The 17074-nt window shown below is 36.6% G+C and overlaps 1 protein-coding gene across 1 annotated transcript; it reads right to left on the bottom strand.

Annotated features, from left to right (window-relative positions):
* Positions 1 to 1823: 1823 nt before the first annotated feature.
* Positions 1824 to 6989, bottom strand: LOC144433004 (monocarboxylate transporter 12-like). Its single transcript, XM_078121317.1, has 4 exons — positions 6788 to 6989; positions 5195 to 5338; positions 3571 to 4569; positions 1824 to 2038 (listed from the first exon to the last, which is right to left on the bottom strand). The coding sequence occupies exons 1-4, from the start codon at positions 6987 to 6989 to the stop codon at positions 1824 to 1826; spliced, it is 1560 nt and encodes a 519-aa protein (XP_077977443.1).
* Positions 6990 to 17074: the final 10085 nt, after the last annotated feature.

Genomic DNA, 17074 nt, shown 5'->3' with positions numbered 1-17074 from the left:
TGGAAAAAGTGGAAATTATTTTAGCTATTTATTGCAGATCATCAATTTTGGGGGAAATTATCTCATGTTCTCATATCAGTGTTGTTTTGTCAATGCACAGCCATGCCAATTACATGGGATCATTCTTTTATTGAGGACCAACCTTTCCTATAGCTCTAGATCAGCATACCAGAAAAAAATGGTCACACACCTAGTTTTTATTCTGGGTATTTATTTCGGATTTTTAATTTCTATTTTATCATGGCTTCCAACTTGAAAACTCAACGTGAAACTACATATGTCAAATCCTTGTTTGTAACTCAATAAATTTTGAAACATAGAATGACAAACCTCTCACACACCTTTTTTTCTTTAGCTTTAGATTTTGCAATGTACTGAGTTAAAAACACAGACTTTGTCAATGTAGTTTCACAGTGATTTCTCACGTAGGAAGCCATGATAAAATTGATTTATAAATAAAAAATAAAAAATCAGTTCCCAAGCCTCATCCATATGACCACTTGAAGGAATGTCCATATAATTTATGGTGTATAAGTGATGCTAAAAAATGATACATACATGTACAGAAAGGGAAAGTTCCGGTGTGTACGTGATCATGAGCCGCCTTGTCCTATACATTCAATGGTGTTCGGATATAATATTGCTCGGAATATGACGTGATAACTAGATTATTAATTCGTGTATAAACGTGTGTATTTTGCATTTTGTAAATATTTTTCAGTAACATCTGTACGAAAAATCCATAGACATTCATCAGCTTGGTTTCATAACATAAATGAAGGTCATTTTATCATAGGTAGGAATATTACCCTGTCCAAATATATTGTCTAAACTCGATTGATTTTTTCAGTGGACCGAATGTTTTCATCTCATGTTATGCATACGATCAGGTTATCCAATCCGATGTCCTTGGCATAAACACGTGATGCCAAGTGGCCATATGTGGATTAGGATTGGTATTTATTTTAGATAATATTTTTTTTTATCATGGCGTGTTACTCACTGTGAAACAACATATACTAAGTCTTTGTCTGTAACTGAATGAATTGCAAAAGACCGACAAATATGTAAATTCTTTGTCATTGTACCTACAATAAACTTAACTTTTTTTAGTTTTTTGCATATGTATTGAGTTACAAACAGACTTTGTCAATTGTCTGTCCCATTGATTTGTCAAGTAGGAAGCCATGATAATACTGTTTACTAAATTAAACAATCGGAAATAAATACCAAATGCTCATCCATATAGCCAGTTTAACACCTGGTGAAAACATTCACTTCACTGAAAAACTCAATCATATCTAGATGAAATGTTTGGACAAGGTAATAGTTTCTACTTGTGATAAAATAACTGTCGCTTATATCTATATACGAAGGCTTTTGCAAACCCACTTTAAGAACGATGTGTTCTGTGCCAGGATGGACAAAGCATATCACTGTTATCTTGTAAAAATCTGAAATCCGTATTTTTATATGCTAAAGTTTGTTATAATATGTAGATTTCATTGCTAACAAGCTTTGGTTTTTTATTTAAATACAAACATGTGGTAGCAAGGGCAATATCCCGATTTGTTCCCTGCTCAAGGGATTGTGATCATGGCCATTATCCTGATAATACCCCAGCCGAAGGCAAGCACATACGTATCCGACATTAGCATTAATTTCGGCTGTGAACACTAACCTATGTCCACCAATAAACCTATATCAACGTATATAATATCACCATGCATATCTACTGAAAATAACTGATAAAAAGATATATATCTCAAGTTGAATATACTGTCTGTAATCGTGTGTGTAATCTCGATTGACATTTATTCATTTCATCTTGTTGTGTCCACGGAGACTGTTGACACAGAATCCACCACCGCCAACTCAACTGTTGAATCACGCATGTTGTATTTATATTTCTTGCAACGTTTGACATTACACGATCCGACATACGGTGAAAACACTATAAGTATGCCACCTATAATAACCATTGCGCCAGTCACGAAGAAAGCCAAAGTGTAGTTACCAGTGACGTCAAACAGCCAACCTGTAATGTGTCAAACAAAGTAGAGAAACAGTATTTATGTGAGACATATCATACTGTGAGATATGTGAATGACTTTATAATAATGTGTTTCATCGGTTAAATCGATGAAGGTAATTTTTGAAGTATAAGACTCACAACTGTTATAACTTAGTCCGTTTCTGTTCTACATTCAATGTGTGAAACTTTTATAGTCTTCATATAAGAATTATAAGTGTCAAGTCTTCATATAAGAATTGTAAGTGTTTAGTCTTCATATAAGAATTGTAAGTGTTTAGTCTTCATATAAGAATTGTAAGTGTTTAGTCTTCATATACGAATTGTAAGTGTTTATGTCTTCATATAAGAATTGTAAGTGTTTAGTCTTCATATAAGTATTGTATTGGTTTAGTCTTCATATAAGGATTGTAAGTGTTTACAGTCTCCAGATAAGAATTGTGTTTCCTTAGTTTCACTTTATTAGCTAAGAAAGCTTGCGTATACCCCGTCCCCTCCCCCTGAAATATGACACTAACCTACCCACCAGAATTCTGTCCTTGAAATTTCCTTAACATTCTAGATTTCCTACACTTTCAGTAATGTTAGGCTTTAGCTCATAGAAGGGTTAATCTGAAACGTCAGATATCTATCACTTCATTGGACATTTTATCTCAAGACGTTTTTCGAAATACTACTGATGGACAAAATAAAACTATTATCTTACATCCACAACAAGTACATTATTAGAGTTCATATTCACACTGTGCCGGCTATTAAATCGATACTTTCCGAATATATCAGCTCTGATTTCAATATCAGAAAGGTTCTCCATTCTTTCTAATACTCACAACACAAATATTTTCAAAATAATACGTCAAAAATTAGTAAACACAGCTACACTCCCCTTCCCATATATGCGTGTATGTGTGTAAATCATTGGTTATACAATGTGCACGTGGGTTTTGCATATATACAGTATTAGTTACAAATTCCATAACTTTTGTTGCAATGCCTGTTGTATGTATGTATGTATGTATGTATGTATGTGTGTGTGTGTGCGCGTGCGTGCGTGCGTATGTATGCATGCATGCATGCATGCATGCATGCATGTATGTATGTATGTATGTATGTATGTATGTATGTATGCATGTATGTATGTATGTATGCATGTATGTATGTATGCATGCTTTTGTCTCAGCAAAACAATCTCAGTAGCATTGCACTTATCACAGTTCACATTGATTCGAGTAATACCCAATGTTGTGATGCAAGAGCTGGATGCACAAAGCTTCGGCTGTACTGTATCGTTTGTGTTTATGATGATATATCATGTATTCTTACAAATTATATTGGAATCAAGAACCTTATGGCATAGACTAATCTTACTACCTAATAGCATAGTAAACATGAATAAACAGACTCAACATCTTTGCATTTCGAAACATCTTTTAAATAAATGTTCAGGAATTTGGAATATATTCTAAATTTAGCAAGAACAGGCGTATCTTGTTGATGTAATCACACTAACTAATATTCTTTATCTTTTGCTGGCTTACCAGAACAAGGTGGACCAAGCAGGTAGCCAATACCCATACAAAAGTAGTCCAACCCCAACGCCATACCAACGTCTTTCTCACCAACACATTCCCTCAGACTGACTGGTATTAGAGCTTGGTAAACTCCCTGTGATAATCCTAGTACAGCAGCCAATGTTGCCAAAACGCCGTAGACATCCGTCAAAGGATTGGCCAGGATAGTAAGACCGTATACAATTATTGCCAAACCAAGAAGTCGTGTAGGGGATATTATTTTTAGATTTATCATGAATCCATTGAGAAGTCGCCCTAACAATCCGCCACATCCAAAAAGTGTCAGTAATAGAGTTGCGTCGAACTTTGATGTACCAGAGGTGATAGCACGGGCAATAAGATGTGAAAGCGCTGTACCGTTACCGAATCCTTCTAGAAACTGTCCAAAACATATGAATGAAAAGCTTGGCTTCCTTACAAAAAGGTGAAGACCAATAAAAGAGATGAAAATGTATATGTTGTGCTTCATGCGTGGCCTTCTTTTACACTTGGCAACAATAGCGATGTTTTTATCAGTTGAACTACATGTACTGTGGGTATCTTCATGAGCAAGATCACAATTTGGTTGTTCTTCGGAGAGAGTTGCATCTTGCTGTTGATGAGCTGGTCGAGTCTTGCTGGAGTGTACAGAGACTTCCGTATCATTGTGACTCGCACAACTAACGTTAACGCAGTTATTGTCAGTTAAAGTCACTTTCTTTAATGACGTATTTTTCTGTAATTCGACGTTTTTGTATGGTTTCATCAGTGCTCCACATACGATAACATTCGCATTCATCGCACCAATTATCAACATGGCACCCCTCCACCCGTAGATTTCAATTAGCATATGGAAAAGGGGTGGGGAAAGTAGAATCCCAATTGAGACGCCGGTAAAGAATAGTCCATTGGCGATAGCATGCCTCTTATTAAAGTATTTATTTATCAATACGACATTTGCTACCACAGGAAGTCCTAATCCGAAACCTGAAATAAATAGCACAAATAGAAATTTATGGTATTTTTGCCAATGTGTAGGGAGATATCAATGGCCTTTAGAGACGTACAGCGGCAAAAACGAGATATTTGATAATACTCTCTAAAGTCGTTATATTAATTAAAACATTGGTAAGCTTATTAGAAACATCGAAAACATAGTTGTATTTATAAATAGCAAGATATCTACGTGGTTAAAAGTGGCCGTTACGAAATACGTTATTAGGCCAAATAAAAAAAAAAACGGGTGCTTCCGATAACCCGATCGACCCTAGTTTAAACTACAGACCCGAAACATGTATTTTTTTCATAACAGGTAAAATATGTGAGAATTTACTTATCCATGTACTTTTTTGTTTTGCAAAGTATCTCTGGTCATTTTTTATGATCCCATTCTGGAGAAACCAGGTCTTTGTTTTGAACAGTGCAGTCTGCATATTGTGTTCGGGTACTTCACCGACGAACATCTTGTCTTAGCTTTGGAGAAATTTCTCCTCAAAAAAAAATAAAGTAAAATAAAATTTCAAACTAACTAAATCGAAATTCTGACGAGACCAAGTGTCTGTGTGATGGGAAATGTTAGTTATCCGACTATTCTTATAAATTGGAGACTTACCAACCAGTATTCCAAAGGTAAAATACAACACTTGTAGTGACTGCGCAAATACGGACAGAATTATACCAAGTGAGCAAAGAAAACCACCAATCATCACAACAATACGCGTCCCTAGCTTCTTTGTTAACGCAGCCGCTAGTGGACCTATCAAATAATTGATAGTAAAATTGTTTTATGTTAAGAAAACACTATCTCATATTTTCCTACGTTGCTGGGTATACTGGTCTTTGTCTTGTGATTAGATTAACAAGAAATCATTCCCATTTATTTTTATTTTTCGTTTAGTGTTCAGTTAACAATGGTAACACCTAATTTATAGTTCATCATTGCAATAGAATTTGACGTCTGCGAATGTATGCCGGCGAAAATTGCATTTGGTTTAACTATTCAATTAGGCAATATCAAATTGATGACCAACGGGCATGAACAAAGGAACATATGAGTGACATGACAGAATGACTGCCATTTACTTCGTGATGGTATAACTTTTGTGGTGGCACTTATTACAAACGACAACAAATACTCACAATTAGGTCTAAAGTATAGTTATACTGATAGTGGTCACAGTTAAATAATTAGAAAAGAGCCATTTTAAATTAGACTTTCTTTCATGATTCTAAGATTTATTACTTTTAGTCAACTTCTGCAAAATAGCACACTGTTTTGAAGTTCATTTGACACAATAAAAGTTTGTGCTTGCGTCAAAATATTCGCATGAAACTCCTAATATATTTTAATGTATTCAAATACTTGCTAATTTATTCAAAGTAGTGGCAAATTATTCATAGCTATGGTAATGTATTCACATATATACTAATTCACCCAAACACATGGCAATGACCCAATGTAGTTTTTATCTCCGTTTATACTGATGCACACCATGAATCGTCTTACAGTGTTGTTAGTATAGTTGGTGGAGCATATGGCTACGTATACTAATTTACAGATAAAATGGTATTGGTTTGGTGTTTGACTACTGGGACATTGCGTTTCTGACACAAAGATAAACGTATTTCAACTGTAGACTAACAATAACAGAAACACAACACAACACAACACAACACAACACAACACAACACAACACAGCATGCATGATTCCTTGCTCATTCACATTAAACAGTGATAAGCATTGCTATATATTCTTTTTACAGTGCAGTAAAACCGGTTTCTAATGAAAACATTACACAAGGACTAGTCTTGATGATTTTAAGCTTCATTATTTATTTTCTAACTGATAATCAACAATCAACTTGACTACTTCTACATCCCCACAGTGCAAGGCACCTAAGTAATTTTTTGTTTTGCATTAGGAGTTTCCTGATGGTGTGTAAAAAGTGACAGGTTATGAGAGAAACACCAAAACAACATCATTTTCTGTTAGCTGTATGTGATCGAACCGTCTGTGCATTGCATCTGATCGGCGAGTACTAGGTGTGAGGTCTGTCAGTAGCAAGTGTTAACCATTCCTCTGTAGAAAACTTTAACTCAAAAAATCACCCCAGTCAATATTTTATTTGCATGTATATCAAATTGTCTTTAAGGTTAGTTGTCATATTCCTGCCCTTAAGCCAATTTGAAATGTGTAATATTTACCCGAAGCATTGCAAATCGCTCCACTAAATGCTCCAATCCATGCAGCTTTTTCAACTCCATGTTGAAAATATTCCACAAACTCTACTAGAAAGACCCCACTGGTGTGAAATATGCTGCCGCTAAAAACCATTACTATCATTCCTGAAATAACCACCACCCATCCATAGCCACCATCTGGAGGCGCTGTAGGTTGATGAGGCATCGGATCCTATGACATGAAATGAAATAGAAAAGTATATTATCTTTGCAGCCTATTCACTGCGTTGAGATACTTCGTTAACTGGTTGAACGTCATATCCATCTACAGCTTGTCTTGGGAACAGTTTATACACAGAACTGCCCTATATATAGAGAAGATTATGGCTAATCTATGCAAATGCGGAAAATTCAAATTGCTGTACAGAACTAGCTTCTGGGTCTTGTTTTTCAGCATTTTTCTGTGCTCCGAAAGCGTAGGAGGTGCCGAGCCCCTGCAGCAACCCAGACCCGGGCTGTCCCTTTCCAGGAGACTGCCAAAGGGCGGTCGAAAGGAAAAGGGACCAGTCAGGGGAGTGGAGGCTGTAGGGCAGGTGCTGTGTCCACCTTCATCCCTGCGGAAGCAGAGGTATCCACCTCAACAGTTGGGAAGCTGAAGCACCCAAGCAGAGGACGACAGGCAGCACCAGCACCTCTCACCGCTAAGGTCCATCTTTCCGAGGGGAAGGCCAGGGTGCAACCTCTACCTCTGGGGAGTGGGCTGGGACAGACATTTAGACCAAAATGATGGTCTTGTCGGTCCCAACCGCCCCTCCAGAGGAGGAAACACCTCGTTTCTACCCAGGGGATCCCTTCGGTGCCATCGGTCTGGAGGGCTCCGGTGTTGCTTCTTCTGGCCACGTGAAATCGTTGCCAGCTCGTGCCAGTGTCGCAAGGAGACAAAAACGCTTAAATAGCATGTTTTTAAGCACCATCTCCCGACGGCACTCTGGGGTCACAAGGCCGACTTTGACGCCAGGGTGCTCTCCAAGCCATTGTAGTGCTCCACGGGTGAATTGTCGGTGGTGATTCGATGAGCCCTGCCAATAACTTGCTTGACTACTTATTGAAGGTTGGCCAGGCCTTCCTTCCAGTATCTGCGGAGGTAGGTGACTGGTACCCGGCATTTAGGGGGCAGCTGTGTAAGGAGGTTGGATGGATGCCACCCTTGCATTCACTCTGCAGCCTCAATCATCTCCAGCTGTCCTCATTCATTGGCGGGTCCTGTTAATCCTGTTGGGAGTCATATCCCCCGTGCAGAGGACAGAGTTCCTGTGGATGTTTGGCAGCTCTGGTTGTCAGACATCTGTAGGAGCCCTGCTACGGAGGTGCGACCCATACAGGTCACCGATCCACCCAGATCTTCTTGTGCCGCCTCGGTGACAGGAGCCATAGGTATACTTGGTGGGCCTAGTCAGTCAATCATGACACTGATGACAGCTACCCATGCGCTAGCCCGGATAGCTGAGGAATCCCAGGGAGCTTTTGATGTCCATTTCCATCTGGACAAAGTTCTCAACATCGGATAACACTGTGAGAACTGTTACCCGGAATCGACCATTGTAAATAGGTTCAGTAGATCTAGACCAAATCACTGGCACTCAAATCAATCTGTATGACTTTTTTTTAATTTTAATGTTCTAGACACTAACCTAATTTTCTTATTTCAGGTTTCAAACAGACTTATAGAGCATCCCTTGTAAATGATGACATAAGGAAGGTGTTAACAGAAATGAACTGCAAATGTTCACGTAGTAACTGTTTTACAATGGTCAGTGAGTATGATGTCATTATCACTAGTGAGCCACAGGGTATCTAATCGGCAGGTCTGGTTGCTTGAAAACTACAGAAGTTGCCACTTGTCCAAAAAAGAAGAGGGCATAAATGGACTGCCATTTAGGATTCATGGGACCAAGGTTTGCGTGCGTGAGTATGATCTGTTACTGGTACTGCACATGAATTTATTGCTGAGTACCATCTTAAATGAATGAAAAACTTTGAAACTTTAGACTGTGCAGCGATTTGTGTGGTTGTTTTGTTTCTGTAGAGAACAAATAGTTCAGCTACAAAAACTGATTCATGCATTTACTGTACAGCTGCTAGTATCTTACAAAGCAGTGAGCATATATGATACATGTGAAGTGATGTTGCTGTATACACCATAGGTCAGGTATACCCCTATCAGATGTCTGTCTACATTGTAATCGAATAACATGTCCAACTCAAACATTACCCATCAAAAATATTTGTAAAAGTTTCAAGTATAAGTTAGTGAACACCACTCTCTCTTTAGCACAACTAAACTGAGGTTCACTAGTGCTATAGTCATGGTGAAATGACATTAACACACACACAATGCCTGTGTGTGTGTGTGTGTGTGTGTGTGTGTGTGTGTCATGTAAATGATGTAAAGTCAAAAACAAAAGGACCGATTGGCTTGGTATTTGGTGGGGACATTACGCCCTTAGCAACAGTGGAATGACTATTCATATTACAAACATAACAGGGATGGGTACCCAAGTGAATAAAGACTCAAAATATGTATAGTTACAAATATGCCACTACTAGTAGCAACAAGACCGTGCCCATAGCAACAGGCAAATACTGTTGTGCTATGCCATTGGTGATATTGTATGTAAATATATCTTTCTTTGCTAATCAGGTACACATGGTACAAAATCATGGGACTTTCCAGAAGCACATTCGCAAGACTGAAACGTAAAATAAAGAATGGTGTACACAACAACCATGGTAACCAACATAAGCTTATGGGATCACCAAAGTCATCCTATGCAACTGGATTTATCAGCCGATATATCACATCAAAAAATGGGAGAAGCAAGCCCGGAAGATGGAAAGATCCATATGCCTCCATGTATTTCAAAGGCTGATGTTTATAGAGAATATAAGACAAGGTGCAAAGCTACATCAGTAAAACAGAGCACATTTTATGAGTTCATGAAGTCATCCCAAAGGTATGTTTGCTATACTGAGAAGACATTTAATATGTACTGTTTGTCTGTTAGACATGGATGTACCTCAAGTGACAAAGTTTTGCAAACGTAAAAAAAAAGAGAAGCTCAGATGTCATTTTTCATTCTCTAGTATGTTGAATTGATAATTATAACAAATTTCCATAACTGTACTAAATCATTTCTAGGTAAATACAGATAATACAGTTCATTAGAATACAGAGGTAAATTAAAAGATGTCACAGTGGTTGGATAGTTGAATGGAGAACTCTAAATGCAATGTACTTATGAGTGAGGTGATGTGGCTCTGGTGAGGTCAAGACCACATACACGTATTATTAACACCATTCTTTATGTGTATTTACAGTTGCCCACTTATTTACCTTTGTTAGTGTTCTCTACATTGTCTTCTTACTTACAGATGTACATAAATATTCTCACACCTTGTCTTTGATGTAGTGTAAGGCTCTTGTTTAAGTTTTGATAAATAACCGATAATATCAATTAATGATGAAATACATTTGTTGTGGTTAAATTGTACTAAAGTAGCTTTTTCTTCTTCTCCTTCTAGATGAAAACTAATACAACCAAGTGTGATGTGTGTGTGATGTTAAGGGATATGATTGGTAAAGAATGGCATCCAGAAAGAAATGCAAAATTAGTGGCAATAGGAACAGAGCATTTGAAAGGACAGTAGTAAGTAATAAATCAATTACCATATCTTGATGCATTAGGAGCCCTACCTTGGCACGCATGGGTTCTAATGCAGCACGTATAATATTTAACAGTCTAGTTTTGACAAGTTTGAATTTCAAGATTCATAATGGTAGTTTTGTAAGGGAAATATACAATTTTTATCAACATAGTCATAAACTCAATTTGTTAGATCACATTATGATTTATCATGAAATGTTGGGAGGAAGACAGCATACTTTACCATTACATCAAGCATTAGTTTTGCAACTTACAAGAATTCAAATACTATCACGAAAATAATTTCGGAAGTATCCATGGGCATGTAATTTCATAAAAGTGTACAGTATATTACTTTACATTAGATTAAGAACAGTGACTGAAGGAATGTTTTACATTTACTCTGAATTATTTTGGCAATTTCTTCAATTCAACCTTTCTATCCCATAATAATGGTAATTGTGCATAAAGTTAATGTTACACTTTGTGTTCAATCGGAAAAAAAACCCCGAAATATTGCCCAACAGGGATGTCAATGCCAACTTGTTACTATGTATTCGATGGAAAAAGATATGCTAGTCACAGGTTCTGATGAAATTATTATTCATGGAAAGAATCTGAATTTATTAATAATCCTTCACATAACATCTTTAGAAATATAATATTTGAGAACAACTATAACGGTGATGGAGTATAAGTGTTATATGGACAAAAAATAATATTGATAATGATAAACAAAAATATGCTTATTCAGAATTTCATATTACTAGGTAAAAGTATGTATTTTTGGTAAACCAATGAGTACTTATGGTCCAAATGTAGATTAAGATAAAGTAACAAATATTAGAACTACCCATAGAAGCATAATAGGCGAGAGAGAGAACACTATTACGCTCGGGCAGCCCAAGCAAGAGATGACCCAACAAAAACAACCAGCATAATTTTGGATGGAATGGACCAAAATAAATCATCATTACCACACTTTGCAGGATGGACACTGCCAAAGGTAATACTTTCATATTACATTTTATACTCACTTAACTCTTAAACTGCATCAGTTGTTTTAATAAAAAACCTTCAGAATATATGTTTTTCAAAACACATTTTAGTAGGGGTTCAAAAGGATGTTTTTGTGGTTAAATGTGAAAGTGTAAATCAAAATTTTTGTCATGAAATAATAAGACAGTTGTGAAATATGGTTTCGTAATTTATGGTTTGCCGAATATTAGATGTGGTGATCAAAGTTAACAGTGGATAAAATCTAACAGTAAAGTTACATCACCCCTGGCACAAAACTTGTTAACAGCAGCAACAAAGCTATGACGCTACATGTACATTATATTGTAACTTGAAAACGTCAACACAATTTTAGCTTGAATCTAGTAGACTTGCTAGGCGAAAATATGGGGAGTAGGTATATCATTTTTGAGTACAGATTTTATTGTGAAATATTTAATCCCATGTTGTTAATTCAATACACACAACAGTAACAATACCTCAATTTATTAAATCAACCTTGAAAATTGCTCATGATTTGCAAACCAATATTAGTCCATTCCCAAGCAAACATTTAATAATAGATGTTACATGTACACCGGTGCACTCTTGGCTGTGGCCTTGGCTTATCTGTCAATATGAGCAAGGTCACTGGTGTATGGAAGAAGCAAAAATTGACAACTTCCTATCAGTATGTGAAATTGTACAAATCAATTAAAGTCTAAGATGTGTCAGGTATGAACCATTTAAACCATAGGATGTGAGAATTAAATGCAGTTCATATCCCTTTCTAAATCTAAGAATATCATTGCATAAATTTACAAATCATTACATGACTTTAAAACGGTGCAGTGATTGACCATAACTTTTTGTGAAATTGTTAAATGTGGTGCAGTATAGAACTTAATGTGTTTTCGTTGTTACTTTAGTTTTATATGGGAAGCTATTTATGTTTAAACACATTTTGACACACTTGCCCATTTCAGATTTTAACTTTAAAAAGGTACACACAAAAATTCAGTAAATAGAACAATATAACATATTTCTATATGAAATTAAAGTAACTAAGACAATCCATAAGGTCTGGACTTATGCCCTTTAATATATCATTGACAAATGCACTGTGAAATGTATCAGAAATTACTGAATTGTAGTAAATGTTATTTTGGTTGTTGCCTAATTAACAGGGAGCTGGAACATACCTCCTGAGAACCCACATTACATGTAGACTGAACCGTGGTACAGATCACAGCTGTATATGTATGTAGATATGTCTCAGTGGCCGCATGACACCAATTTGTGATCATTGACGATATTACTTGACATTTTACACTCAATGGCATTGGAGATGCGGCTCACTGAAACTATCTACATACAACTTGACAACAGCAGAAGAGAAAACAAAAAACAGTTTTTCTTTGGTTTCTGTGCACTTTTGGTACAAATGGAATACGTGAAAGTGGTGAATTGGAAATATTTTTTGCTGAATATTTATACCAAACAAACATTTCTGCATAACTTTCTACAGAAAGTGCATATTTTTGTTATGTTTTCTGAAATCCCATGATAGTGAATAACTTAGTATGATTAATCAAACATTGAAAGGCGCCCTACTCCATACATTACAGCTACATCAGAGAAGTATTTACTGCTAAGTATCATTATTTATCATTTTTTTTCAAAATCAATCATTACTTTGCAAAAAGATTTGTGCTATTCAGTTATTTTTATATGGTAATTTAAAGCAAATGGATTGTTTTCCTTTTGTGCTGAGCCTTCTTTACAGCTGCTTTGTTGTCAGTATTTATCTTTGAGCTGTATTATAGATATTATGCCTGCTACCACCTTTAATCCATAGAGTATAATTTTTTTTGTGACATGGAAATCAAAAATAAGATTCAAGTCAAAATGTTCATGTATGTTGCTTTTGTTGTATGGTGTTGCATGTACTTTATTGCATGCATCATGGTATTCATATATTCTGATTATTATTTGACTGTGCTTTATTATAACTTACTAATTAGCTATTTTCTTTCAGTTTGTAGTGACCTTCCTCATGGTAGGACACACATATGGGGATATTGACCAAACATTTAGTCTGGTATCAAGAAAACTGAGAACAAATGACGCTAAAACAATGAAGGAGTTTACTACATTTATGTGCTACTGCCAGTACAAAAGAGGCTATGGTGAAAGAGATCAAAGCTGTCTTTGATATCAAAGAATGGATAGCGCCATATACAATAGAACTTCACAACCATTCCACACCACATCAATTCAGGTACAGTTGAATACTACTGCAATTTACGTTAATTATTCATGCATGACACTAGACAATATTAGAAAATTATTCAATTCAGTACTGGTCAAGTTATTGTTAGTATAGGATAACTTAAAACAATCCTGACCAACATTCTTTTGGGGACTTATGGTGAAAATATCACTCGATACTTGTTTAATTCCCCTTGTTCATCGGAATCATTGTTGACACTATTTCACCACTGTACATATTTGACAATGGGTATTTATTAATCATATGCTAACACCAATTTTCTACAGGTTTTATAAAGAGAAGGGCATTGCACTAATGCAAACCAAAATGTGGAGTGGCGAAGAAGGATGTGAACGGCCACCAACTGAGGGATTGCAACTCCTGAAACAGGACAGTGATGGTAAAGTCCAAACACCATCAGGCATTCTGGATGTTGTCACGCCAAACTTTGACCGAAAAAAATTGGACTTGCTGAAGAACAGTGTAACAAAGTCAAAACTATATTTGTCACCACCACAACAACTACTCTGGGACCAGCAGATTCATAAAATGGAGAACCCATTACAATACTACACCACAGCACCAGCGTGACCATTGGCACACCTTAAAAAGATTGCACCCGAACCACTCCAAAACCCGGCAACAACAGACGAAGATATGTGTTTGTCATGTTAGTCATTATTTGGCCAATATTATTGAGACCTTAAAATGACATTTGTAATCGACTGTTTATTTGTCAATGAATATAAATGATACAATAAATAAATACAATAGTGACTATCAAATTGCTTCTGTGGACTACCAATTTTAGATACTGGTAGTCATTCTGACTACCAATGAAAAGTGAGAGCCACGGATGACTGCCTTGAAGAACAATTTGGTGTGAGGTAATGGTTGACATACAAATGTAGCTATATATCAGATACCCTTGATTTCATTCTCTATTTATATTATTTAAGATATATACAAATAGCATATTTTTTTGCAAAACTATGCTACTGTAGTATTTTTTGATAATATCCCATTATTCAATGTTCGATCAAGACAATAGAACTGGTGTATAACAAGTATGAAGTGTGGTGATTGCAATTGAGACATAACTGATAATTTTGAAAGCGTCTGCACAGAATATTATTTAAATGTTCATTTTTTTCCTTTTGCTTTCTAGCTTTACACAGGAAGGATAAGAAGGATAGCCAGGAAAAATAGTAAATTTGCCCTCACCGTAGATGCCATGTTTGCCTCATTAGCAAAAACAAATTAACAATAGGACAAGTTACTGAAGTGGATAATAGCCAATTTGCGTAAAGGCCATATGTTGGCCAACTCCATGGAGTATGGAAACCCAAGACCAACAGAGGCTACTGCCACTCTACCAGTTACCACAACTGATTGTTTTCAGCTTAACATAAACTGGTAAAATTCCTTCACATCCCAAGGAAGACATTATTTTATGCGAACATTATACTTAAGAGAGGTGTTTTAGTCGATAATAGCAACAATATTTGAGTATTTGTGAGTATTTACCCTATGAAATTGACCAAATGGAAAGGTCACTTCAAAACGGAATCAGTTATATGTACCCTGTGATACATTATTTTGTCGTCTGTCTAATGATTTTGGTGTTTTCAAATGTGTACAACTATTGACCGAATGCAGACACTCGCAGCAGTGCAACTATTTTGGTATATTACCGTGTACCATGTTATGATGTACGGTAGTTGGTTCGTACCCAAGAAATTATATCCGTTTTCAATTTCAATTTCAATTACAAATTGTCACTGTGTAAAAAAACGGTATTAGATAGATGGTGTTGGGGCAGATCCACAAAAATATAATTTTCTCATGTCATTATTTAAGATCTTTATATAGAAATACGTGTGTACGTACGTAGGCATCGAATTCCACTGTGTACAGTCTGACAAAGTGTCTATCTTTGCACACGCAATTATTGTGCACTGGGAAAATACGTAGCGGAAACATGCCGCCCATTTAGGATTTTGTCTTCCTGCTTATTCTGACGACTTCAGTAATGCTCCCGACTTCGGACTGCGATATCTTCAATGTCTTCAATTGCATATGTGCCATAGGTCGGACTATGGTTGTAAACAAGGGTATTCAAGTCGTATGAGGACAACAGACTGTGTTCCGAAGGCCACGTTCTAGACACCTTGCATGTAATCTCTGCTTTGGAATCTTGAATCACTTCTGCATATGTCCTAGGCACATTGCATTGCTTTATATATATCGTTGAGAACGGTTCACATATTTCAATACTTCAGCTAATGAATGGTGCGTACAGTTCCCTTGTTCTGTGTATTGTCACAGGACAAGAATAGCTTCCATATACTAAGAATTGTCATTTTCATTCGTTTCTGTAGGAAAGAAAGTAGAACGAGAGAGCGTCCCCTTTCTTTTCAACCGAGTCCACTTTTTAAAAGGATAAAAAATAATTAAGCAGCGGGGACATGTAGTTGCTATGGAGAGTAACGCGTGATATAATACGATCTCGCCTGACGGAATACGGCTAAGCCCCCAGCGGGGATATAACCTTGTGATTTACAAAGGCTTTGACGATTGTCAATTAAAGTCACAATAGGTAACTTATTAGTTCGCTAACCGCCATTGTGCTTTTACCACTGAACATGTTCATAAATTTCGGCTGTCTGACCTCAAGTTTTAACCTTAGGAGATTCCTTTGTCTATATTCATGCACCCCGTTGCATATCAATGGCTTGGCTACAACTGTGTATGCTATCACGGCCAGAGACTGACAGGTTAAATTAAAGTTGAGGTAAGTTGTAGCAAAAGTATAGTCAGCTGGTTTTACTAAGATCTCACAGCTGTCACTAAAATATGTTTGGTTTGATTCCAATCAACAATGTCAAATTTACCACCTAAGGGCGCCGTCATTATTTACGACGGGGGGGGGGGGGGCGGCGGCGGAGGAATTGCTTCGGAAATCCACAAAATTTGAGTGACCCCCCACCTGGCTTGAAATGTTATCGTAGCCCCCTCCCTCCTTGACACAATTTCTTTTCATAACCCCCACATCACCATTTCACAATCATAACTTATTAACTGTTACTGGTGCTACAAACATTTTACAAATTGAGGTTGAGTGTTCCATTGAAACACCACATGCACACACACTCTCACACGTGTATATGCATACAGAGTGTGTACATACATACATACATACATACATACATACATACATACATACATACATATATTATATATATTGTTTTATTGTTGTTACATTGTATCTGTATATCATTGACCGATGGCCGAGGTATTAATTTATAACGCATCGACCTTCATTGATTGGCTTAGCTC

Source organism: Glandiceps talaboti, chromosome 3, assembly GCF_964340395.1.
Source record: "Glandiceps talaboti chromosome 3, keGlaTala1.1, whole genome shotgun sequence".
In the NCBI taxonomy this organism is placed as follows: Eukaryota; Metazoa; Hemichordata; class Enteropneusta; family Spengelidae; genus Glandiceps; species Glandiceps talaboti.
Note: the sequence above shows the minus strand (reverse complement) of the source record. Positions and strands in the feature narration are given on the sequence as shown.